Below are 25,601 nucleotides of genomic sequence, written 5' to 3' on the forward strand. Positions count from 1 at the left end.
GGTCACTGTACATGCAGTAGATGAAGCAAGGCTATTTGCCTTCTGCAGGGAGCTGCACGAGGGCAGAGTTTGGCAGCCAGTGCAGAGCGTCAAGATGAAACTCACCATGCATCAGATTTATGCTGATGTCGGTAAGACACACACAAGACCAATAAGGCTGGTCCAGCCTCAGTTTTGAGCTTGGAGCAGAGATGAACAACGGCACAGATTCACTCTCTGAGACAACAACAATCCTTTGGGATTTCACTTTGGCATGGTTTAACACAGTTAAAATTTGTACAGACATATCTATCTCAGCCAGACATGCAAAAATGTCACCACCCACTAGCAACATAGCCATGCCAACAAAAACCCCAGAGTAGACACAGCTCTCCTGAGAGACGAGCACTTAATTAATGTTGTTTGGGGAGTTGGTATTCCTCCACTGGCAGAAAAACTCCTGTTGGCATATACTGCATCTACACTGGGGGCTATACCAGCCTAGCTACGCTGACACAGCCTATGCAAGGGTAACAATAAAAACTCCACAGGAACAGCAATTATAAGAACAAACCAACAGAAAACCTTACTGCAAGTAGTCCCCATTATAAAAAAAAAGTCTGTCTTAAAACAGAGAACGGTGCTTTAATTTCTGCAGCTATGCCTACTCAGAGATGGCAGCTGTTTTGAAAAGATCACTGTACATTTTGCCCTTCAGGGCCATAACAGCATGTTGCAGAGAAACAGGAACACAACAGCTGGAATGGGTATATTGAAGTGAAACTGTTCCATTTCTGCCCCAGTTCTGCCACTCCACTTCAGTTCTAAATTGCAGCATCCAGTGTTCGAATCCTGTCTCTTCCCTACACCCAGCACACTACAGTGCTGATGTGTAACACCCATCCTGTTCCAGGTCTAGGCTTCTTATGAACAGAGGATGATGATCTTAGATTTTAAGACTCTTGGTCAAGGCTCATGTCTACCTCTGTGTTTGTTCGGTGCCTAGCATAGTGGGGCCTTGATCCTGATCTGGGCCTTTGGACGCTACTGTAAATTCAATATTGAATGATAATAGTGTCAGATTGCCTAGGGTTATGAACAAATGGTGACTGCAAAATGACATGGGCCGTCTTTTGGTCAAATAAATATCCTGAGTGAGCCAGAATACAGCTGCCACCAGAAATAAGCAATTGTGTAGATATTCACCTGAGAACTGTGGGTAGCTCAGGGTATATGGGTGGGTGCTAGATTTCATCTGAGCCAGTCTTGGAAGTGATCTGGTTCTCTTCATGTGCAATGAAAAGGCTTTTACTCCATTCACTCAAGGTGAAAGGCACGAATGCCCCAAGCCAACTGCCCTCTTCTGTTTTGTTTTGTTTTTTGTTTTGTTCTTCAACAGAAGAACAAATGTGCCAAATTGACATGCTGCAAATATTTTCTAGTCACATCAGGTGAGGAGGGATTAACAAATCCCATCACCCCCTCCTGCTTCTGATGACTGGGCAGAGCTATGCATTGTAACTCTGGATTGGAGTTCAAATATAGCGCATGTGGCTGAGAGAGCTGATGGGGACGTGTCTATGGAAGAGTTGTGATGAAAAATCAAAGGAACCCTACTCTTAGGCAGCATCTGAAAAGTGGGCTGCAATAATGCAGTGAGGGTAAGGCCATTAGAAGTTAAATGCCCCCTGCCTTTGTGACAGGTCCACCACCACAACTTTGTGATGTGAGTTAGAAGGGAGATCCCTTTCTGTAGCAAGCCCCCTCCCGCCAGCTCTGCATGGGACCTAATGCTGCTTTAGCATTAATCCTTACTCTGTCTTCTTGCCATTCTAACAGGAGCATTTGCTTAGGTGGGGAGGTCAGGAGGAGAACACATGCCATTTTCTAGTCTTGCTTTTGCATGAAATTCTCCCCATGGGGACAGCCAAGTTGGAGTCTCAGAATTTCCACTGCATAATCCCACTGAAGGGGAAAAGTTGACCGTTCGAGAAGCATGAATAAAAGTGGTGCGAGTGCAACTGGCTGACCTGTATGCACACAGTAGCATGAATCTTTCTGGCAGCCAGATTGGTTTGCCCCCTCCCCCCACCACCCCTGTATGCAGAAGCCAGGTTGTAACAATATATTTACATGATCGTCCCAGACATTGGGTGAAATTTTTAAAAACAAAAAGAGGCTAACTGCATTTTTTTCCCCCTTAACAAAAAAATGGGGCTTTAGGTTTAGGCTTTGGGTGACACTTTTTGTCAGTTCATTTGTCTGTCACAGGAATTTTAGCACTGCTGGGCTGATCTTTCAGGTTAAAGTTGAGCTACATGGACAAAAGATTGGCAGAGTAGCTAAAATAACATCCTCTTGAATTAAACCTTAGTTTCTCATCCTCCACACATGCTAGTTACTGTAGTTTTCACTGATCATGGAGTCATTAGGCATATGCTTGGTCTTCCGTTAATGAAGGGCTGGTCCATCTCCTCTGTTTTGCAAAGAACACAGACATATTACTTGAAGAATGACAAAATTGTGACATTGTTACAGTGGTTTTTTTCTCTTGGCTTTTAGCAGAGTGGATTTGTATTCAGTGAAACTCTTTCACCTACAGCTGTCCCCTTGCTTAAGGCTTAAGTGTTTGAGCAGATAGTGCTGGAACACAATCAAAGGAATAATTAAGTCTTCTTAGAGCACTTCAAGGAATTTGGAGCTGTCATGAATACGAGCTTTATTCAGCATTGTTTTGAAGTAGGAGTGAGTCACTAAAAAACAATTTGTACTTTTTCCACACTCAGGTTTGAATTTATTAAGAAAAAAGGAAAGAAAATAAAAACAATTCCATTTTCTGGAGAGACGTGCCTTGATCACTGAATCCTGAAATGATAAATGGGAACGACAACCTTCTACAAAGAAATGAACTATTTTGCAGTAATACACAGGTTATCCACAGCACTTTGCATTCAGAGCCAGAAGCAGCTGTTGGAATATTAAGCAGAAAGTGACTGAATTTACCTTACTTTACATGGACCAGTCTTCAGTGAGCAACATGCATGATTTCCTCATCGACATATTTTTGATGTTGAAGCTATTGAAAGGGAAAGACTAAACTTTAGTCTACAATCCATTTGATTCCTTAAGGGATAGTATACAGTACATGCCCTTCACTGCATCATCCCGGAAACTCGGTGTATTTTAGGATTTACTGTTATCTTAAAATGTTTACAGATGCTACTGAGGCATTAGATGGGAAGGAATTAAACCATTTCCATCCAGCATTGATTGATAATATTTTCTTTTGGCTTTAATCCTTTTACCATGACATTACTCCTTGATAGTCCATACAGTCGTCACTTCTGTTTTCGAGCTTGTATAAGGACGGGCCTTCCAGATGGAAAACCATTTCCTCCCACCTGTGGGGCATTATGAACAGCTCCAGGCTGCGAAACTAGTCATGTAGTATAAATGTTTACAGCAGGATGACTTAGCGTCAGTGGTTTACACAAAATATAAACAGTGTGTTGTACATGCCTTAAAAAGGCGCTTCCCCACTACCCCCCGGTTAGTCACTGCACGGCCTCTCAGCGTATGTCTTGTACTTCACGCCCACCTCTAACCCCATGTTGAAATTATTATGACTGAGGCACTGCAGTTTATTAAAAGACGTCATCCCAGGTTGTGATGTAGGATTCCAACCCAGAATCCACGCAGGACACTGCAAAGACAAGATAGAACTTGATGGAACTGGTTTCTAAAAACACAGAGCACTGCGTCAGATGGAGGAGGAACTGGTGTATTCAGACATTTTTGGAGAGTCTCCTTCCAGAAGGTTCTCCTTTCCATCCTCCTCCTCTCTCGCAGTTGCAGATACAGCAGAGGAAGGAAAATAGTGTATTTGAGATCAAAATGCCTACCTGTCTCAGGCAAGAAAAAAAAAGACCGGTTTTGTTGTGCTGTAACCATTGTTTTATGGACTGTTGGCCTTCAAGTCCCCTCACTAAGTACTGTTCCACTTGAGACCAGCTCAGCGCTGCTCCTATTGACTCAACCCTGGTGAGGCATCTTTTGAGCTGACCTGGTAGAACTCATCATGCAAATCCCAAGAATCCTCCTGGCTCAAATGTAGGCAGCGGTAACATGAGAGGCAAATGTTCAATGAGTCCAGCCACTGGACAAAGGCTCCACTGATGGCTGCAGGCTTCCCACCTTCTCCTGAGGAGGTTCATGAAGGAGCGAATAATGTATCCTCTGTTCCTCACAGGCCCACCTCCAGTCTTCAAGTCCAGAACACTTCGAACTGGTAGGCCAATAGGGCTTGTAATATCTGTCTGAGTTTGCCACAACATGATGTAGCTGAAGTGGAGGGAAAAGGCTTCCCTGACTCAATTACCATTCCATAAGGAGCTTGCTAAAACCACCTGTCCCCAAAGCTTCCGACAGGTGACCCACAAAGGATCAAGGGTGCAGAGACAGGTGCTGAGACTTTCACTGGGTTATTTGCAAATGGCCAGAAAGAATCAAGTCTCCAAAGGCAGCTAGAAACTTCATAAAATTACAGAAAACAGAGGTGGAAATGACTTCCTAGAACATCTAGTCCATCCTCTACCAATATAATGCTCTTTTCTACAGCATTTTTACTCTCACAGGGTGAGGATCTGGTCATAGCCAACAGAAAATGTATACAGCATAGTCTTAGTCTACAAATCATAGTAACTGCATCTTAGTTACTTACCTAACATGTGCTGTTTAATTCCAGGGGCCAAATTATCTGCTGATGTAAATGCGCACTGCTCAGTGGAATTTTGCCCATTTCTACCAACAGACAATTTGACCCCAGGACTTCAGTCCTGGTATGTTTGCAAAGACTATTTGTCAGTTCAGTCCCATGGGTTTTATGCACAATGCGTCCAGGAATAAGTGCACACACCCAATATTCATGATCTGTTTCACACTCTGCCTTGTCACCTAGCAGTGTAAATAGTCAGTTATGTCTTGGTAGAATAGTATTTCCATAATCTGCTCAGCTGCCTCCAGTCTTCACCTACATAATCCACAGAGCAATCATCACAAAATGTTCAAGCACAATGAAATAGCAGTCGTTACCCTTGCACTGCTAAGAGACAATGGAACCTTTCACGGGGATGAAAACTGTGCCAGGTGGCTGGGGAAGCTGAGAAGGGTGTCAATATTTACTTCCCTGAGTACACAACAAATGCCATCCTGTGACCGTTTCCCTTCCAAGTCAAAGGCTTGATTGAAATGCAGAACGTCCACCAAGTGCTGAATTTACTAGGGAGCCGAAAAATTCATTCTGGAAAAATCTAAGGCTACAGCCAGAACTTTACCTTGTGTTTTGTTTCTTATTTTCATAGTTGTTCTGAGCAGACCCAGTGTTCTGGCCACAAAGAGAGTTGTCACTCATGTTTGTCTTTTTGATCCAGAGGTACCCAAAATGGGCCCTGGATGGTCCATGGAGTGCTGGCATGTCACATGGTGCTGTTCTCAAATTTATCTCCAGTTACTAAATTGCAACAAAACACAGCTATAAATACATTATGTTCCTGGTCTCATTTTTCCATTAAACCAATTGTGGAAGTTGACACAGGGTGCTATTGGATTGTGAATTGGAAGGAGCGACAGATTGTGCAATCATGGGATGGAAGGGGAAGTGGCCTGGCAGACAATCCCTGTGTTAAAATGAGGTCCAGTTCTGAAAAAGCTTGCTGATCCCTGGTCTAAACTATCTACTGTATCAGCCCACATATTTACAGTGTGCTCATTGGAATGTTCTCATATAGAAATAGAGTTAAGGTAAATTGAAATAACCTGATCCAGCTACACGGAAGTCAGTGGCAAAACTTCCGTTGACTTCTGTGGACCAGGATCAGAACCCTAGAGAAAAGCTGTTTGGAACTGAGATGTCAACTCTGATTCTGCGGGTACAAAACAGTGGTGAAAGAAACTATCCCCAACTTTTTCAAATGTGTGGATTTAGGCACCCAAATCCCTACTGAGGCACCTAAATAAGGGGCCTAACTTTTCAGAAGTATGGAACATCTGCAGTTCCTAATGAGATCAGTAAATTCATAGTACATCAAAAAATTAGCCCACTTATTTAAGTGCTTACATTTAGGCACTTAAGTATCTTGTTACCTAATTCCTAAGTCTTTCATCTTTGGGTCACTGGTTTAAAGACCACTCAGCCTGGTAAAAAGCTGTAGGTAGTTATCATCTGATGGCTGATTTGTGACTTATGTGAAATGAGTTTGTGGATCTCAGCCTGGCTTCTAATGCCCAATCACTACAATTGGCATCAGTGTTGTTGGCTTCATTGGAGAAGCTAAAGGTTGAGTAGGCTCTGAGACTGCTCTCCTCCTTTCTCCTCTAAAAGTCATCACCAGGTTCCTTTGGGCCAGGGTTGCATTAATGGTATGGGTAGGGGAAGCTTGCAAAGCTGATCTCTTTCAATATATCTAATGATGAAGGTGCCTGTCATGGCTCCATAGTCAAAGCTGAATTCATGTTATGTTATGTCTGAAGAATGCAGCCTATCCTCCCCAAAATTACAGTGCTTATAAAATGAATTTTCTGAAAATTTAGAAATCTCTTGATTTATTAATTAAAATCAATATAACTACATAAAGAGTTCAATCTCTTGATCTGTCGAGGTGCCAGTCTTCATGGGCATTGAACTTACTTCCTCTTTTAAAAAAAAAGCTTACATTATATGAGAAAAATAATGTGAGGTGCATTGTAATACGCTAAAGAAATATGTTAGCTTAAAGGGGCAAAGATACTTGGAAAATTAAAAATTAAAGTACCAAAAAGAAGCTATGGTTTGAGGGTGATATTTGCAGAGGCATCTTAGTGACTTAGGTACTTTTGGATAATCTTACTCCTGAGCTTTATATTTTCCTGAATGAGTTTTCAGTTTTTGCTACAGTACTCTGAAATCATTGAGTTTAGCCTTGTACAATTCCACTTACTCGTTTGCTTAAGGCAAGTCACTTTTTCAGGGGTAGGGGACGCTGGTGTGTAAAATCTCTGGGGAGTTGTTTTTGTTTTTTGGGGGTGTGTTTCACCCCATCATCATGGCAAAGAATTGGTGGTAGATTTGGTGCTTGAGTTGGTTTAGTACTTTGTTTACTTGGTTTTCAGAGGGAAATCCTCCATTTTTACTGACTGGTACCTGCCTTGAATCTTGTTTGGAACTTGAAAATGGAATATTGGCGAACAAGATCTTATAAAATCTCTTGCTAAAATCTTAACATAGCAAATTATTGATTTTGTGGTCCCGGAGAACTGGTTGACATCATAAAGTCAGTTGTAATGCTCTGTGGTATATCTGTTTACATGAAGATGTTATTTAAGGCTGATATAATTAATAAATAGTGAACTAAAAGATTTATTTTATTTGTGCAGTTGCTATCTACAGTAATGCCTATGTAGAATTTGTTCTTTGGTGTTCTCAATATATTCATTTGAATCTTTGACTGTCCCATATTCTGCAAGCTCTCAGAATTATTCAAGTCACACTTTTGTCTGTCTAGAAAGAGATCTGAGGCTTATGCAATTAGTACGGCTCATTGTTATTCTGTGAGGGAGCTCATGGTTATTTCTGATATCTCATGACATCAGCAATAACTAGGCATTAGGGTGGCACTCAATACTCTTTTATCTACACCATGATAAAAAGGCATGCTTTGCAAATTACAGCTACCACATGTTGTTTTGGCTCCTGTTTGCAGAATATGCCAGTTATTATGGATGAATCTCACTTCGTACACTTCATGTGTAAGTCTGTGTAGACTATTACAGAACCTGAAAAGTGATCTAGGGTGACAGTCACTCCTGTTCAGAGGACCAGCACAATGCCATTGTGTCAGTTAAGCTCTATTTTCCTGGTCTCCAAGGACAGAAAGGATCATGGTGATCATCTAGTAAGGATCATGGTGATCATCTAGTGACACTGACCACGTGTATGACACAGGCCATGGAATTACTGGATGAAATTCTTGCATCAAGCCTACATCTTGTGGTTGGGTTAGAGCATATGTTTTAGAAAGATATCCAGTTTTGACTTAGGGTATGTCTACACTATCTGCTGGATGGATAAGTAAAAATGGAAAATTTTTATGACCCTACAGAAGCCGACCCTATAATTTAGACATCAGCAAACTTTGGCTCCTGGGCCATCAGGATAAGCCACTGGCGGGCCGAGATGGTTTGTTTACATTGAGCGTCCACAGGCACGGAGGTAAACAAAGTGTCCCAGCGCACCAGCTGCTTACCCTGACGGGCCGGGACAGCAACGGGTGGGGACATATCTTGGGGGGGAGAAGCTGGAGGTCAGGGGAGTAACCCTTGTGACCACCCCCTACATGACCCCATCCCTAGCCCGGGACCCCCACACTCTCCCCATCCCATCCCTTCCAACCTTATCTGGGGAGGGCCAGGGAAGGATGTCTCTGGCCAGGCTGGAGCTGCTCCAGCAGGCTGGGCAGCATGGCCGCAGCCTGCTCCACTGGGTCAGACTGGGCAGCGTGGCCGCAGCATGTTCCAGCAGGCTGGGCTTGGCCAGGCGGCGTGGCCACAGCCTGCTCTGGGGGCAGGGCCGAGCGAAACAGCTGCAGCCTGCCAGCCCTGCAGCTGCAGCTGCTTCGGAGGCTGGGGGGAGAGCAGCGTATCCAGAAATGGAGAGACTCTGGCCCCGCCTCTTCCCTTCTGGCTCTGCTGGCTGTGCTGCCTCTCCTTGCCGCCTCTGTTGGGGGGGGGAGGGGCTGTGTTCCACATCTCCCTCTTTCTACTCGTTCATAAACTGACCCCCTTCTCTGATGCTTCACTTCTTTACTAAAAAAATCCAACTTCTGAACGAGTATATACGGTAAGTATTTTAGGGGAAAATGTCAGAGTGGCCTTCAGCAAGAGTTGGTGGCCACACTCTGAGGCCACCAAAACATTTGTTGTGAGAACCGATGGGGAGCAGTCCCTGATCTGTTAACAACATCCCACATCCCAGCAATATACAGGCAGATTCAAAATAACAATAACTTGTGTCATTGGTGGCTGGATGGAAAATAGTTTTGCTTTATTTCACTCACTGGATGCCTTTTGGTTGTGAGCATCTTAAGAGATGAGAGGGTACCAATCGAAGGTGCTAGTCTATACCTGTTTCTGGTCTGTGAGTGACAAAGTAGTTACCCTAAGATAAAAGAGTGTTTTGGTTTTTTTTAAATTATGTTTGTCATCTTACATGGACCCTATCTAGTGGTTTTGCATATCTAGTGTCTAAGCTTCTGTGTACTCATTGGACTATATTCTGCCACTATTACTCTTACTGTGTAGGATCTTCCTCCTGGATGATTCCCAATGAAATCAGGTGGGATCCTTCCAGAATAAAGCACTACTCAGTGTTAATAAAGGTGACAGAATTTGGCCAACTGTGGGATTGGGTTGATCATAATTAACAATTCAGTTGTTCCATTGGAGAATCTCTAAGCAGCTTTGCTAAGAAAGCAATTTTTTCTGAGCTTTACAAATTAAAAAAGCACTGTGTTAATGCCTGTTATTAATACATTACTGTAATATGGCTTGCAGTAAAATCCATCTTTGAAGGAATTACATGGTCAGATCATGAGCACTCATATAAGGCCTCAGTCTCGAAAACACTTAAGCACATGCATAGCCTTACTCATCATGACTTCATTGGGACTATTCCTATTATTCATATGAGTAAAGTTAGGCACATGCTTAAGTGTTTGTAGAATCACAGTGTTTGTAATTCAGTCCATTGTATGTATATCTTAATTGCTCTTTCTGTTCACAGCGTGTACTTTCCGTCGTATCTTGCGGTAGTGGCAAGTCTCATAAGTGCAATGATAGTAATGACGTGTATCCCTGCTCACACCAAACCAAAGTCAGAAGGACAAGCTACACAGCAGCGTGAGTGTTTACCCTTTCTGGCAACTTTTCATTGCTATAGGAATGTAGCTGGGCAGTTTTAAATGCTGAGTGCTGATCCCTCATCCTCATCTGAGAAGACATTGCCCATGGTACCAAGCATGTATCAAATGAGAAGGGTTTTTTGCAATGTTGATGAAACCATCTAACTGGTGTTCACTTGGGACCCATTCACTACATGAACTCAGAGGCCTAAGCTTGTTCCATTATCATCTGCTGTGCAACTTGGCTGCTTGAACAGTTCAGGGCAACGGCACCTGTGATTTCTCCCTCATAGTCCAGTAAGAGCACCCACTTTCAGAGTCCTGACTCCTTAGTTGTCACCCTCTGCTTGGGCGGAGACCCATGTCTCTCCCTCCCGCCTGACCAGGGTTTTTCCAAGCTGCACTGTTCTCTGACTATTCCCCAGCACGCAGGCTCCCTAGGCAGTCTGCTTTGCTTTCTCTTCAGAAGCTATAAACTGTGTAATTGCCCACAGTCATGAGGGCACTAAGTAAGCACATTTATTCTTAAAATAACAACGCTCTACATGCATACTAATAAGCTTACCAGAGTTCACCCCAACAGGGACTCTGGTAGGAGTCAGTCCCTCAAACCCAACACTGGTTTTCCTGTAGTTACAAGGGCAGAACAAGAACCCTCATGAATCTGTGATTCGCTCCTTTATATGGTTTGGGCCTGTATCCCTGGGACTCTGGAAACAGGTAATCAGCAGACAATGGATTTCTCCTCAGGGCGTAGCTTCGAAACGTTGGGTCCAGTTGTGGTAATTTGCATTCCCCTCCTCCCAAGTATTTCCTATGAAACCCACTTGACTGAAAGTTCATTCTTATCTGGCAGATTGTTTTAAAGCAGGGGTGGGCAAAGTATGGCCCGCAGGCCACATCTGGCCCTCCAGTTGATTTAATCCGGCCCTCAAGCTTCTGCTGGGGGTTGGGGACCACTCTGCACACGCATGCTGCAGTTCCTGGAAGCAGGGGCATTTCCCCGCTCAAGCTCCTATGTGTAGGGCAGCCAGAGGGCTCCGTACGTTGCCCCTGCCCCAGGCACCACCCCTGCAGCTCCCATTGGCTGGGAACTGTGGCCAATGGGAGCTGCAGGTGCGGTGCCTGTGGATGGGGCAGTGTGCAGAGCCACCTGTCTGTGCCTCCATGTAGGAGCTGAAGTGGAGACATGCCACTGCTTCCAGGAGCTGCTTGAGGTAAGTGCCTCCTGGAGCGTGCACCCCTGGCCCCCTCTTGCACCTCAAGCCCCTTGATCCCAACCTGGAGCACCCTCCTGCACCCCAGAGCCTGCACCCCCAGCCAGAGCTCTCACCCCCCCCATTCCCCAATCTCCTGCCCCAGCCCAGAGCCCCTTCCCAGACTCTCAACCTGTCAGTCCCAGCCTGGAGCACCCTCCTACACCCTAAACACCTCATACTCAGCCCCACCGCAGAGCCCTCACCACCAGCCAGAGTCCTCAGTTCCCCTCCCACACCCCAACCCCCTGTCCCAGCCCGGAGCTCCCTTCTGCACCCTGAACTCCTCATTTCTGGCCCCACTCCGAGCCCGCATCCCCAACCATAGCCCTCACCCCCTCCTTCACCCCAGCCCCAATTTTGTGAGCATTCATGGCCCGCCATACCATTTCCATACCCAGATGTGGCCTTCAGGTCAAAAAGTTTGCCCACCCCATTTTAAAGAGTCCTTTGACACTCATAACACTTCTTGGGTTTACAGTACTCATGTTCCTCCCTAGCGATATGGCATACAATCCCACAATTATACATAAACACTTGCACTTGTGACTGCAATGAATGTCTAAGATACTTAAACATAATTTAATAAGGTTTAACTTAATTCAGTAAAGTTTGTCCAGGAAATTGCCATAGCTGTAACCCAGAAGTGCTCAATTCTCCAGTGACATTCACTCAGCCTCCACTACCCCATTAAACTTAAAGTTTTCTCTACTTAATGCCCAGTCCTATGCATTCACTAGTCCGCTGTGCCAAATCACAGAAACTCTCAAAAGAGGATTTTTTTAAAACCCACTAATGCAAAAACAATAATTTCAACCATATGGATTACATTTCAGTAAACTCTTCAGATAACCCAAAGGCCACAAAACCAAGAAAATTTACAGCTCAGCCTGAGGCTCCATCCTGAGCACCAATTCCCTATTGTACATAGGTGGCTTGAGCAAGGGGATTATTGTGCATAAAAGGCCCAATGTGCAAGACATTCACATTCGGAACTCCCCTTGACTGGAATGGGAGTTCTGTGCACGGTGGATCGAGTGGACAGCATCCTGGCCAATATTTTCAAGGGTGGAGTTTCAGCTGCTGTAAATCAGTGACTTTGATGGCTTACGGCTGATTTATACGAGCTGAAGATCCGGCCTGGGTTATCTTTTCTTTAAAGGTGTCAGACCTTGTAATTTATTTCTGTGTGGTATTTTATGGTGCACCGTCTTTAAGACTTTGGTTCTATGTGCAATCTTCACAAACATTTTCCAAGTTGTATCAGTTGTGATACAACTTGGACAATCTCCGTGAAGCTAAAATAAAAAAAAAGATTTGGAACGGGTGAGAAGGTGGGAATGTCATGAGAATGTCCTACTGTGTGACCAATTATAAGGACTGGAGGGAATGCTAAAAGGGAAAGAGCTATAGGTTTTTTAATCATATGCAGCATTATTCTCTCCCATCAGCTCTGCCTGTCTCCGACCCACACTGCAGATGTCTATTGGATATTCTGCTTTTGCTCTGCACACCAACATGCCCCTGATGCTAGTGGGGTTCCATGCACATAGAACCAAGCCCAAACAGGCAATGGAGAACCATGATGCAGAGAAGAAGGAAGAAATTTTCTCTGTGGAGCTTTGACTGTGAGCGTAATAAGATAACGTATCATTTCTTGTTTCCTGCTTCTAGTCCTTATTCTGTCTGTCATTTTCACAGGCACATCACAGTCCAGTGTGTTTAGTCTCAAAGAAATCTTACGCCTGCTGAAGCTTCCGGGAGTAAAGGAAGTGTTCTTAATCAAGGTCCTTTCCGGACTCCCTACAGGTAATTCTCTGGGATCATCGTAGTATTTAAAATAACAAGTATAAATCCAGTAGATTTGCTTTTCATATGTATCTGAAAGCCCTTTATGTTTAGTCATTGGTGAAAGAGAAGGAATCAGGACTATTTTTTTTTTCTGCTGGAGCTATTCCATATTCAGCGTTGCATATTCCAACACAGGCCACTCACCGTTATATAGGGTCCAAATCTGAGGTTGAATTTATAATGAATTTCCTGCCATGGGTTTTCTGTGTGACCTTGGGCAAATCATGTATTATCTCTACCTCAGTGCACAGCTGTAAAATGGGAATAAGGAAACTTTATCTCTCCCATCCTTTGTTTGTCTTCTCTATTTAGTCTGTAAGTTCTTCAGCTCAGAGACTGGACTAGACTGTTTGTGCAGCACCTAGCGAAATGGGACTTTGATCTCAGTTGGGGCCTCTAGACATTGCTGCAATACAAATAAATAATAAGAAAATAATGATACATTGAGAAGAGAGATTGCTGGACCAGCAGCATTCATTCATGACTGGCTGCATTCATTTATATATATATATATATATAGGGGAGCTGACAGCTTTTATGACTTCCCCTGTCATAACATTTCTTCCCAGATCTGGACCTTAGCATCCAAAATATGGGTGTTAGCATGAAAACCTCCAAGCTTAGGTACCAGCTTGGACCTGGTATCGCTGCCACCAGCTAAGAATTATACAGTGCCTAGCTCACTGTGGTCTCCCCAAAACCTTCCCTGGGGGACCCCAAGACTCAGATTCCTTGAGTCTCACAACAAAGGGGAATAAACCATTTCCCTTCCCCCTCCTCCCCTCCAGGTGTTCCCTCCCTGGGTTCCTGGAGAGATATGCAGAAGCAAGCTCCGTGAATTTAAACAGAGGGATTCCACCCTCCCTGTTTCAAGTCCCTGAAACACAAGCACCGAGAGAGCTAACCTCTCTCCCCCCTCACCCAGAGGGTATGCAAAGCCAGGCTTAGTAAATCTAACACAAAGAGATTTTCCCCCTGACTTCTTCCTCCCACCAATTCCCTGGTGAGCTGCAGACTCAATTCCCTGGAGTCCCCACTAAAGAAAAACTCCAACAGGTCTTAAAAAGAAAGCTTTATATAAAAAAAGAGTGAAAAAGGACATAATATATAGTCTCTGTATCAAGGTGACAATATACAGGGTCAATTGCTTAAAGGGAAAAAATGAATAAACAGCCTTATCCAAAAAGAATACAATTCAAAACACTCCAGCAACTACACACATGTAAATACAAAAGAAAACAATATAAACCTATTGTCTTACTATCCTTGTACTTACAACTTGGAAACAGAAGATTAGAAAGCCAGGAGATAGAAAAATCACTCTCAGAGCCGAGAGGGTCAGACCCAAGACAAAGAACAAAGAACTCACACCCCAAAACTTCCCTCCACCGAGATTTGAAAAAGTCTTGTTTCCTGATTGGTCCTCTGGTCAGGTGTTTCAGGTTACTGTTGTTACCCCTTTACAGGTAAAAGAACATTAACCCTTAGCTATCTGTTTATGACATCCCCTAATATGCAACTGTTTTCAGAGTGATAGCCGTGTTCGTCTGTTTCAGCAAAAACAATGAGGAATCCTTGTGGCACCTTAGAGACTAGCAAATTTATTTGCGCATAAGCTTTCATGGGCTAAAACCCACTTCATCAGATGCCTGGAATGGAAAATACAGTAGGCAGGTATGTATACACAGTACATGAAAAGATGGGAGTTGCCTTACCAGCTGGGGGGTTAGTGCTGATGAGACAATTCAATTAAAATGGAAATGGGCTATTCTCAACAGTAGAATACCAAGGGAGGAAAAATCACTTTTATAGTGGTAATGAGGCCAATATAATCAGGCTGGCCCATTTCAAACAGTTGGCAAGAAGGTGTGAGTAACAGTAGGGGGAAATTAGTTTTTGTAGTGACCCATCCATTTCCAGTCTTCATTCAGGCCTAATTTGATGGTGTCCAGTTTGCAAATTAATTCCAGATCTGCAGCTTGTCATTGGAGTCTGTTTTTTGAAGTTTTTTGTTGAAGAATTGCCGCTTTTAAGTCTGTTATTTTGTCCAGGAAGATTGAAATGTTCTCCAACTGGTTTTTGACTGTTATAATTCTTAACGTCTGATTTGTGTCCATTTATTCTTTTGCCTAGAGACTGTCCAGTTTGGCTAATGTACGTGGCAGAGGGGCATTGCTGGCACATGATGGCATATATCACATTGGTAGATGTGCAGGTGAACAAGCCCCTGATGGGGTGGCTGATGTGATTAGGTCCTATGACGGTGTCCCTTGAATAGATATGCAGACAGAGTTGGCAACGAGGTTTGTTGCAGGGATAGGGTTAGTGTCTTTGTTGTGTGGTGTGTAGTTGCTGGTAAGTATTTGCTGCAGGTTGGGGGCTGTCTGTAAGCAAGGACTGGCCTGTCTCCCAAGGTTTGTGAGAGTGAGGGATCATCCTTCAGGATAGGTTGTAGATCCTTGATGATGCGCTGGAGAGGTTTTAGTTGGGGGCTGTAGGTGACACAGCTAGTGACGTTCTGTTACTTTCTTTGTTGGGCCTGTCCTGTAGTAGGTGACTTCCGGGTACCTTTTTGGCTCTGTCAATCTGTTTCTTCACTTCAGCAGGTGGGTTGTAAGAATGCTTGATAGAGATCCTGTAGGTGTTTGTCTCTGTCTGAGGGATTTGAGTAAATGCGGTTGTATCTTAGAGCTTGGCTGTAGACAATGGATTATATGGTGTGGTCTGGATGAAAGCTGGAGGTCAGTAGGTTTCTGGTATAGGATGGTGTTTATGTGACCATTGCTTGTTAGCACTGTAGTGTCTAGGAAGTGGATCTCTTATGTGGACTGTTCCAGGCTGAGGTTGATGGTAGGGTGGAAATTGTTGAAATCCTGGTGGAATTCCTCAAGGGCTTCTTTCCCATGGGTCCAGATGATGATGATGTCATCAACGTAGCGCAAGTAGAGTAGCGGCGTTAGAGGACGAGAGCTGAGGAAGCGTTGTTCTAAGTCAGCCATAAAAATGTTGGCATACTGTGGCACCATGCGGGTACCCATAGCAATCTCACTGACTTGAAGGTACAAATTGTCTCCAAATCTGAAATAGTTGTTGGTGAGGACAAGGTCACAAAGTTCAGCCACCAGGTTTGCCGTGACATTATCAGGGATACCGTTCCTGATGGCTTGTAGTCCATCTTTGTTTCGAATGTAAGTGTAGAGGGCTTCTACATCCATAGTGCCTAGGATGGTGTTTTCTGGAAGATCACCGATGGATTGTAGTTTCCTCAGGAAGTCAGTGGTGTCTCCAGGATAGCTGGGAGTGCTGGTAGCATAGGGCCTGAGAAGAGAGTCTACATAGTCAGACAATCCTGCTGTCAGGGAGCGAATGCCTGAGATGATGGGGTGTCCATGATTCCCAGGTTTATGGATCTTGGGTAGCAGATAGAATACCACTGGGCCTCTAGGGGTGTGTCTGTGTAGATTGTTCCTGTGCTGCTTCAGGGAGTTTCTTGAGATGATGGTGTTGTTTCTTTTGGTAACTCTGAGTGGGATCAGAGGGTAATGGCCTGTAGAGTGTGGTGTCAGAGAGTTGCCTAGCAGCCTCTTGTTCATATTCTGACCTATTCACGATGATAACAGAACCTCCTTTGTAAGTCTTTTTTATTATAATATTAGAGTTGTTTCTAAAGCTGTGGATGGCGTTGTGTTCTGTTCAGCTGTGTGGCTTATTAATGAATATTCCCCCTCCTCACTGAATGGTACAACCCTTTCTCCTCCCATATGTTGTGTCAGGAAGCTGCTGGCCTTCCGCTGCATGTCCAAAGAATGTGCTCATCCTACTACTTGCAACATAAGGAGAGGGGCAGAATCTAATGCAGTGATCACAATCTTTTGTAGGGGACAGAGCCTTGAACCCAGGAAGGGATGAACTCAGTAATCTGGTGTGCCTCTTTCACTTGGAGACTCTTGAGAGTTATTTTTGCTAATTGTGCAAATGATCAGTACCATCCCTCTGGACCATGCAATTTCAAGGATTCACTTTTGTGTGCCTAAGGATACTGGGAAAGTACCAATTTATGTATACAGGAACTGTGTTAGGTGGATGTGTGCACAACTTTTCCAAACTCTCAAAAAAGGAGGAGGCCCTTTTAAAAATGATTCTTGATGTCTAAGTAACATTGAACTTTACTTGCATATCAAAGCTGATTTACTAGGAGTGGCTGAAAGAGAGAGATGGCATTTCAGCCTGTCTGGTCTCGATAAAATGTTTTTACTGTTCCATGGAAAATGGCCTGACAATATAAGAAACAAGACTCACTGTCTTCTATAGGAATCTGTGAAGGATTCTAAATAAGGGAGTTCTGCATTTCTCTTTTTGCATGCACTTGGCATTGACTGTGTAACCTAACACCACTGTCCAAAGAAAACCCGCTGGAGAAAAGAACAGTATGCAAGTAAGGCCAAAGGAAAAATGCAATTCCCTTAGCTCTTTCAAAAATGTTACTTGCATTTAACTATACTCGCCTAATGGAAAATTCATAGAATTAGTGTGTTTTACAAAACAGGCAGGACTGTAAAGCGATAGTTTTAAGAGGGTTCCTAATTTCAAGATGTCAGATCATGGTATTATTTTTAACTTTTAAAATGTCACTGTGTAACTGTGAGGCTATGTCTTCTGTGCATTCCGCAACATAATGCCTCATATGTACTACATGTAGCAACTTTCTTCCAAAAGAATCCCAAGATGCACTTTATATCTCGGTATTAGTAACCCACTGCTGAAATGCATCATCCTATGGGGTGGAACATGGCAGCCATTCTGCACAAGCAGCAATGTACCATATTTACAGGGGAAAACAAACAATAACAATGCAATTCAAAAACTAAAGGGGAACTGTTAGGTAGGCAAAATGTAATTAATTAAGATGGGATTTGGACAGGACACAGTGGCTAATATTCTAACGCTTAAAAAAAAAACATCATGGGAGCGTTTAACAATCCTGAGTGGCTAGGGTCTCATCTTGCGTTTCATCGGAAAGACTGTCCCTCCAGAAGCACAGTGCCACACTGGGAAAGCAGCTGGTTGAGACAGAAGAACTCCATCTATTAAATCTCTAGCAAAACCTGACTTCACTTTTCAGGTCTCTCATCAAGTTACTGACCTGGTGATTACAGCCTGAGGTGATTTGGCTGTTGTCCACTTATTTGCACCTCACTGCTTGAGGCTAAACTCTCATCTACCTTCATCTCACTACTGCAACCATATAATTATATTAGTTAATTTGTCTAAATTACAGACCTTTTATTTACATTGTAAACAAGTTTGTAATGTATATAGAGGCAAGTTGGCAGTGCTTACTCACTAAAATTAACTTATGTGGGATAATAAGTACCTTCCTAAGTGAGGTACATTTAAGGCAGGGTGGTGATGGACAGATGGGCTGGTATAGTTTGGGTACCTCTAATAGTGGAAATATCTGCCACTCTAAGAACAAAGTGGGGTATTTTACTACATGACAGTGCTTCATTCTCAACTTAAGCAGGGAAAAAAATGGGGGAAAATACCGTTGAAAGTTTAGCTGTAGCATTATGTAAGAGTCCAAATCACCTTTCCAAAATGGACTTATGAACTTAGGCCAAGATTTTAGAAAGTGACTACTGATTTTTGGTGCTTCCGTTTTTGGGTACCCAACCTGAGACCCCTTACAAGGGCCTGATTTTCAGAGAGTGAATACTCAGCACTTGCTGAAATTCAGGCCCTTTTAAGGTGTGTGAAATTAGGAACCCCAAAATTGAGACACCCCAAACCACATATCACATGCTTAAATCTCACGGAAAGCCAATGGGACTTAGTTTCCTAAGTGCCCAAATCACATTTGAAAATGGAATTTAGTAACCTAAGTCACTTAGCCCCTTTTTGAAATGTTACCCCACATTTCCCAGTTTGAAAAAATGGCCACATCATCGAGGTAGGCAACTGCATATTCTCCCAGTCCAGCTAGTAGACCATCTACCAGCCTCTGGAAGGTGGCGGGTGCATTTCGAAGGCCGAAAGGAAGGACATTGAATTCATACACCCCCGCATGGGTGACGAATGCTGACCTCTCCTTGGCAGGTTCATCTAGCGGTACTTGCCAGTACCCCTTGGTTAAGTCTATTGTAGAGATGAACTGGGCACGTCCCAACTTTTCCAATAGCTCATCGGTACGTGGCATTGGATAGTTGTCCGGACGAGTTACAGCATTTAGCTTACGGTAGTCCACGCAAAAGCGTATTTCCCCATCTGGTTTGGGTACCAGAACCACTGGAGATGCCCATGCACTGGTAGATGGGCGGATTATACCCATCTGTAGCATGTTCTGGATCTCCCGTTCTATAGCAGCTTGGGCATGAGGAGACACTCGGTAGGGTGGGGTTCTGATTGGGTGAGCATTACCTGTATGAATGGAGTGGTATGCCCGTTCAGTCCGTCCTGGGGTGGCTGAGAACAATGGGGCGAAGCTAGTGCACAGCTCCTTGATTTGTTGCCGCTGCAGACGTTCCAGGGTGGTTGAGAGGTTCACCTCTTCCACGCCACCGTCTTTTTTTCCGTCGTAGTAGACACCGTCAGGCCACTCAGCATCATCTCCCTGGACTGTAAACTGACAAACCTGTAAGTCTCTGGAATAGAAAGGCTTGAGAGAATTAACATGGTACACTTTAGGCTTTAGTGAGGAATTGGGAAATGCTATGAGGTAGTTTACAGCTCCCAGGCGCTCTTGGACCGTGAAGGGCCCTTCCCATGATGCTTCCATCTTATGGGCCTGTTGCGCCTTCAAGACCATAACCTGGTCTCCTACCTTGAAGGAACGTTCTCTGGCATGTCTGTCATACCAGGCCTTTTGCTCTTCTTGAGCATCCTTTAGGTTCTCTCTAGCAAGGGCTAAAGAGTGTCGGAGGGTGCTTTGTAGGTTGCTTACAAAGTCCAGAATGTTAGTTCCTGGAGAAGGCGTAAACCCCTCCCATTGCTGCTTCACCAACTGTAATGGCCCCTTAACCTCGTGACCATACACAAGTTCAAATGGTGAAAACCCTAAACTGGGATGTGGTACAGCCCTGTAGGCAAACAGCAACTGCTGCAACACTAGGTCCCAATTATTGGAGAATTCGTTGATGAATTTTCGTATCATGGCCCCCAAAGTTCCATTGAACCTTTCCACCAGGCCATTGGTTTGATGGTGGTACGGGGTGGCAACCAAGTGATTCACCCCATGAGTTTCCCACAGTTTTTCCATGGTCCCTGCCAGGAAATTAGACCCTGAATCTGTAAGGATGTCAGAGGGCCAACCTACCCTGGCAAAGATGTCTGTTAGGGCCAGGCACACAGTGTTAGCCCTGGTGTTGCCTAGAGCGACTGCTTCTGGCCATCGGGTAGCAAAGTCCACTAAAGTCAGTACGTACTGCTTTCCTCTGGGCGTCCTTTTTGGGAAAGGGCCCAGAATATCCACAGCTACTCGCTGAAATGGGACCTCAATTATGGGGAGTGGCTGGAGAGGGGCCTTGACCTGGTCTTGAGGCTTTCCCACTCTTTGGCATACCTCACAAGACCGGACATACTTGGCAACGTCCTTGCCCATCCCCTCCCAGTGGAAGGACTTCCCCAACCGGTCCTTGGTTCTGTTCACCCCAGCATGGCCACTGGGATGATCATGGGCTAAGCTTAAGAGCTTCCCCCGGTACTTAGTTGGAACCACCAACTGTTTTTGCGGCTGCCATTCTTCCCGGTGTCCACCAGAAAGAATTTCCTTGTATAAAAGTCCTTGGTCTATAACAAACCGGGATCGATTAGAAGAGCTGAGAGGCGGTGGGGTGCTCCGTGCCGCCGCCCAAGCTTTCTGAAGGCTGTTATCCGCTTCCTGCTCAGCCTGGAACTGTTCCCTTGAGGCTGGGGTCATCAGTTCTTCCTCAGACTGTGGACTTGGTCCCTCTGGAAGCGATGTAGGTGATGGGTTTGTTTTCGTTGCTGGTGAACCGCTCTCCGCTGGTGCACCTGAGGGTATTTAAGGCTCTGGCTGAGCCTTTTGGGTATGGCTGTCTTTGGCTTCTGCCAGTTCTGGCTCGCTGGCGCCCTCTGGCGTTGAGTTTGAAGATGTGGTTGCACTTGCTGGTGCTGGTTGCTGTTCCAGTTCCAGGCCTGGGACTGGAGATGCTGTGGCTGTTTCAGTGGTAGGCATGGAATCCGGGTCCACTACCTCTGTCTGGGTCTCTGGTAACACAGACGGGGCCTCTGTGGACGGCTCAGGAACAGGAATGGGTCTGGAAGCTTGCCTGGTTTGGCTACGTGTAACCATTCCCATTCTCTTGGCCCGCCTCACCTGGTTGGCCAAGTCTTCCCCCAGTAGCATGGGGATAGGATAATTGTCATAGACTGCAAAAGTCCACATTCCTGACCAGCCTTTGTACTGGACAGGCAGTTGAGCTGTAGGCAAGTCTACAGCTTGTGACATGAAGGGGTAAATTGTAACTTTGGCCTTTGGGTTGATGAATTTGGGGTCAACGAAGGATTGGTGGATAGCTGACACTTGTGCCCCCGTGTCTCTCCACGCAGTAACCTTCTTTCCGCCCACTCTCAAATTTTCCCTTCGCTCCAAGGGTATTTGAGAGGCATCCGGGCCTGGGGATCTTTGGTGTGATGGTGGTGTAATGAATTGCACTCGCATGGTGTTCTTGGGACAGTTGGCCTTGATATGTCCCAGTTCATTACACTTAAAGCATCTTCCATCTGATGGGTCACTGGGCCGAGGTGAGTTACTGGAGACTGGTGAGGTTGAAGGGTAGGGTATCTGTGGCTTTACTTGGGTGGTATGTGGGGTCTTTGGCTGTCCTCGGTTGTAGGGTTTATGGTCTGTGTGCCCCCTGGGGTAATCGTTCCCCTTGACAGTAGCTTTCTTGCTTTCTGCCAGTTCCATCCATTTGGCTCCAATCTCCCCCGCCTCAGCGATATCTTTGGGATTTCCATCTTGTATGTACCGTGTGATGTCTTCAGGAACACCATCCAAGAACTGCTCCATTTGTATGAGGAGGTGCAGTTCTTCCAAGGTTTGAATGTTGTTTCCTGTTATCCAGGCCTCATAGTTTTTTGCAATGTAGTAGGCTTTTTTGGGAAATGACACCTCTGGTTTCCACTTTTGGGTTCTGAAGCGCCGACGGGCATGATCTGGGGTTATCCCCATTCTGTATCTGGCCTTGGTTTGAAAAAGTTTATAGTCATTCATTTGCTGCTTAGGCATTTCAGCTGCCACCTCTGCTAAAGGTCCACTGAGCTGTGACCTCAATTCTACCATGTACTGGTCTTCGGGAATGCTGTACCCAAGACAGGCTCTTTCAAAATTTTCCAAGAAGGCCTCGGTGTCATCACCTGCCTTGTAGGTGGGAAATTTCCTGTGCTGTGGAGCAATAATTGGCGCCGGGTTGTTAGGGTTGGCTGGCACATGCAGCCCAGCTTTTGCCAACTCCAGTTCATGTTTTCTCTGTTTTTCCTTCTCTTCATTCTCTTTTTGTTGTTTTTCCATTTCTTTTTGTTGTTTTTTCCATTTCTTTTTGGTGTTTTTCCATTTCTCGGTGGTGGGCCGCCTCCTCTTCTTCTTGCTTCCTTCTGTGGGCCAACTCTTCTTCTGCTTGTTTCCTTCGGTAGGCTACCTCTTCTTCTTCTAGTTTTCTTTTGTGTGCTGCCTCTTGGGCTGCCTGTTCTCTTTGGAAGGCTGCCAGTTTCATGCTTTCTTCCTTTTCTTTCATCTCCATCTCTTTTTGTTTTATTTCCAGTTCCTGTTTGTGTTTTTCCATCTCTCGCCTGTGTTCAGCTTCTTTGATTTGTTCTTCGGCCTCAATTTTTGCCTTAGAAGTCATGGTTCCTGTTTTCTTGTGTTGGGGTGCCCTCCGGTGTTTATCTTCTGAACTGCAGGTTCTCTGTTGCCTCCTGAAGTCTGCCTGGCAACAGTGCCTTTAGCTAATTTTCAATGTTAAGTAAACCTGAAAAACCACTTTATTTGCATTCATATAGTGCTGGAACTTGCCTCCTAATGGGAGGGCTATTGCATGACAAAAGACCCTTAACAGTCTGGTAATGGCTTCTTGCTTAACATGCAAGCCACAAACTGCCAGAGAGAGCAGAAAAAAAAATTCTCTCTGGTTCCCTTTTAAAACCAACTGTTTCTCTCTGCTAAAAAGCCCTTAGCAGAGAAAAGAAAAATATAATATTCCTACTGGCTTCTGGATTCTGTCTATATCCCACCCGCTGCTACACCATATCATAACCTTAGTCCCAGATTTGGACCTTAGCGTCCAAAATATGGGGGTTAGCATGAAAAACCTCCAAGCTTAGTTACCAGCTTGGACTTGGTACCTGCTGCCACCACCCAAAAAATTAGAGTGTTTTGGGGCACTCTGGTCCCCCTGAAAAACCTTCCCTGGGACCCCAAGACCCAAATCCCTTGAGTCTCACAACAAAGGGAAATAATCCTTTTTCCCTTCCCCCCTCCAGGTGCTCCTGGAGAGATACACAGACACAAGCTCTGTGAAATTACACAGAGAGACTCCCCCTCTCTGTTCCCAATCCTGGAAACAAAAAGTACTGTCCTTTTCCCCCAGAGGGAATGCAAAATCAGGCTAGCAATCCAACACACAGATCTTCCCTTGATTTCTTCCTCCCACCAATTCCCTGGTGAGTACAGACTCAATTTCCCTGAAGTAAAGAAAAACTCCAACAGGTCTTAAAAGAAAGCTTTATATAAAAAGAAAGAAAAATACATACAAATGTTCTCTCTGTATTAAGATGATACAACACAGGGTCAATTGCTTAAAAGAATATTGAATAAACAGCCTTATTCAAAAAGAATACAAATCAAAGCACTCCAGCACTTATATTCATGCAAATACCAAAGAAAAGAAACCATATAACTTACTATCTGATCTCTTTGTCCTTACACTTAGAAACAGAAGACTAGAAAGTAGAAACTGCTTCTCCAAAGCTCAGAGAAAGCAGGCAGGCAGACAAAAGACTCAGAGACTAAATTCCCTCCACCCAGAGTTGAAAAAATCCGGTTTCCTGATTGGTCCTCTGGTCAGGTGCTTCAGGTGAAAGAGACATTAACCCTTAGCTATCTGTTTATGACACTCCTGAGTCTCCCAAGCCATGTATACACTTTCTACTGTGCAAGGCTCATCACTTGTTCTTCTTGGACCAGATTTTCAAAAGAGGTCACAGGCAGATTTTCAAGGGCTCAGTAGCCACAATTTGGTCCAGATTTTCAAAGCAGTTCAGCTCCCATTTAGGCACCTACATAAAGGTCAGTTTTTTAAGTTTTAAAAAATGTCTTCTGGAAGTCTGGCCCTGACTGAGTGCTCAACTCCTCTGAAAATTCTGGCCATAGTGAACATATGCTAGCCAATAGCTGTTAAATACATTGCCTAGCTCAGGGATTGACAACCTTTCAGAAGTGGTGTGATGAGTCTTCATTTATTCACTCTAATTTAAGGGTTCGCTTGCCAGTCATACATTTTAACGTTTTTAGAAGGTCTCTTTCTATAAATCTATGAAATAGAACTAAACTATTGTTATATGTAAAGTAAGTAATTAAAATGCATAGCCCCCTTCCACCCCCCGGACCAGTGGCCAGGACCCGGGCAGTTCGAGTGCCACTGAAAATCAGCTTGCATGCCGCCTTTGGCACATGTACCATAGGTTGCCAACCCCTGGTCTAGCTTTACATCACAAGCAGTGTAAGATGGACAGTGGATGGAACTTCAGCAGCCATCTTAGTTTTGTTGGTCAGCCAAGACAGAGCACTGGAAAAGTTATGAATTGATGTGGTTAAAAGATGTTCATTTGGAGTGAATTGGTGTACTGTAATTCCACTGATTTACACCCACTGAGGAACTACTCTAATACGTGTGACAGTACGCTCTGTACAAAATAGCCTTTAGTAAACATCTCATTTTTGTGGACTTCCATTGAAAAATATATTTCCCTGTCTGAATGCCTCTAAAGCTACAAGTGAAAATAATCTAGTTGTATGCTTGTAACAGGCGGACAAAGTGAACCCCTGTGAGCGTACAGCATTATAGACCGATAATTATAATTCTTCTCAGCATCACAGGAAGTGTGGGAAAAATCCTTCTGCTGTAGCTGAGTTAGTGAGTCGTTTGCCAGCAAACTTTCATCCTCAGACATCCTTTGCTGTACTTTTATTTTGTGGCAAATATCTACTTATTATATACTGGTCTGTAGATGTGTGTGTGTGTAAAATACAGTAATTGAAAAGCAGGCCCACTGTGAGCTGAGGCCGTCCATGCTTCCTTGACTGCCTCTCTGTGCTGACATTAGAGATTCATGAGAGACAGAAACTCCACGTACCAATGAAGTCATTCACCCTGTGCACAGTGAAACCACTGTATTTAATCTCCTGTCCCTAGGCTGTTTCTGAGACTCCAAATCCAATGGTGAAAATCTGAAGTTAAGCAAAAGGAATGAGGAATTATCCCCGGGATATAATCTTGTCTGAACAAAAAAATTTTTTTCTTGTGCTATCCTAAAGGTTAGCATGTCTGGCCTAATAAAACCATGT

General features: G+C 44.3%; 1 protein-coding gene across 13 annotated transcripts in view; it reads left to right on the forward strand.

Annotated features, from left to right (window-relative positions):
* The window catches only part of SLC22A18 (solute carrier family 22 member 18), a 224,632-nt gene that overhangs the window by 87,919 nt on the left and 111,112 nt on the right, over nt 1-25,601 (forward strand). For all 13 annotated transcript variants that reach the window (XR_007774503.1, XR_007774502.1, XM_050953712.1 and 10 more), the window contains 2 exons: nt 9,794-9,909; nt 12,869-12,976. Coding sequence is in view for 11 of the 13 variants with exons in the window: in XM_050953712.1 (XP_050809669.1) it covers nt 9,794-9,909; nt 12,869-12,976 (224 nt within the window). In the remaining 2 variants the exon portion in view is untranslated. The remainder of the gene's footprint in view (nt 1-9,793; nt 9,910-12,868; nt 12,977-25,601) is intronic.

Source organism: Gopherus flavomarginatus, chromosome 5, assembly GCF_025201925.1.
Source record: "Gopherus flavomarginatus isolate rGopFla2 chromosome 5, rGopFla2.mat.asm, whole genome shotgun sequence".
Taxonomy (NCBI): domain Eukaryota; kingdom Metazoa; phylum Chordata; order Testudines; family Testudinidae; genus Gopherus; species Gopherus flavomarginatus.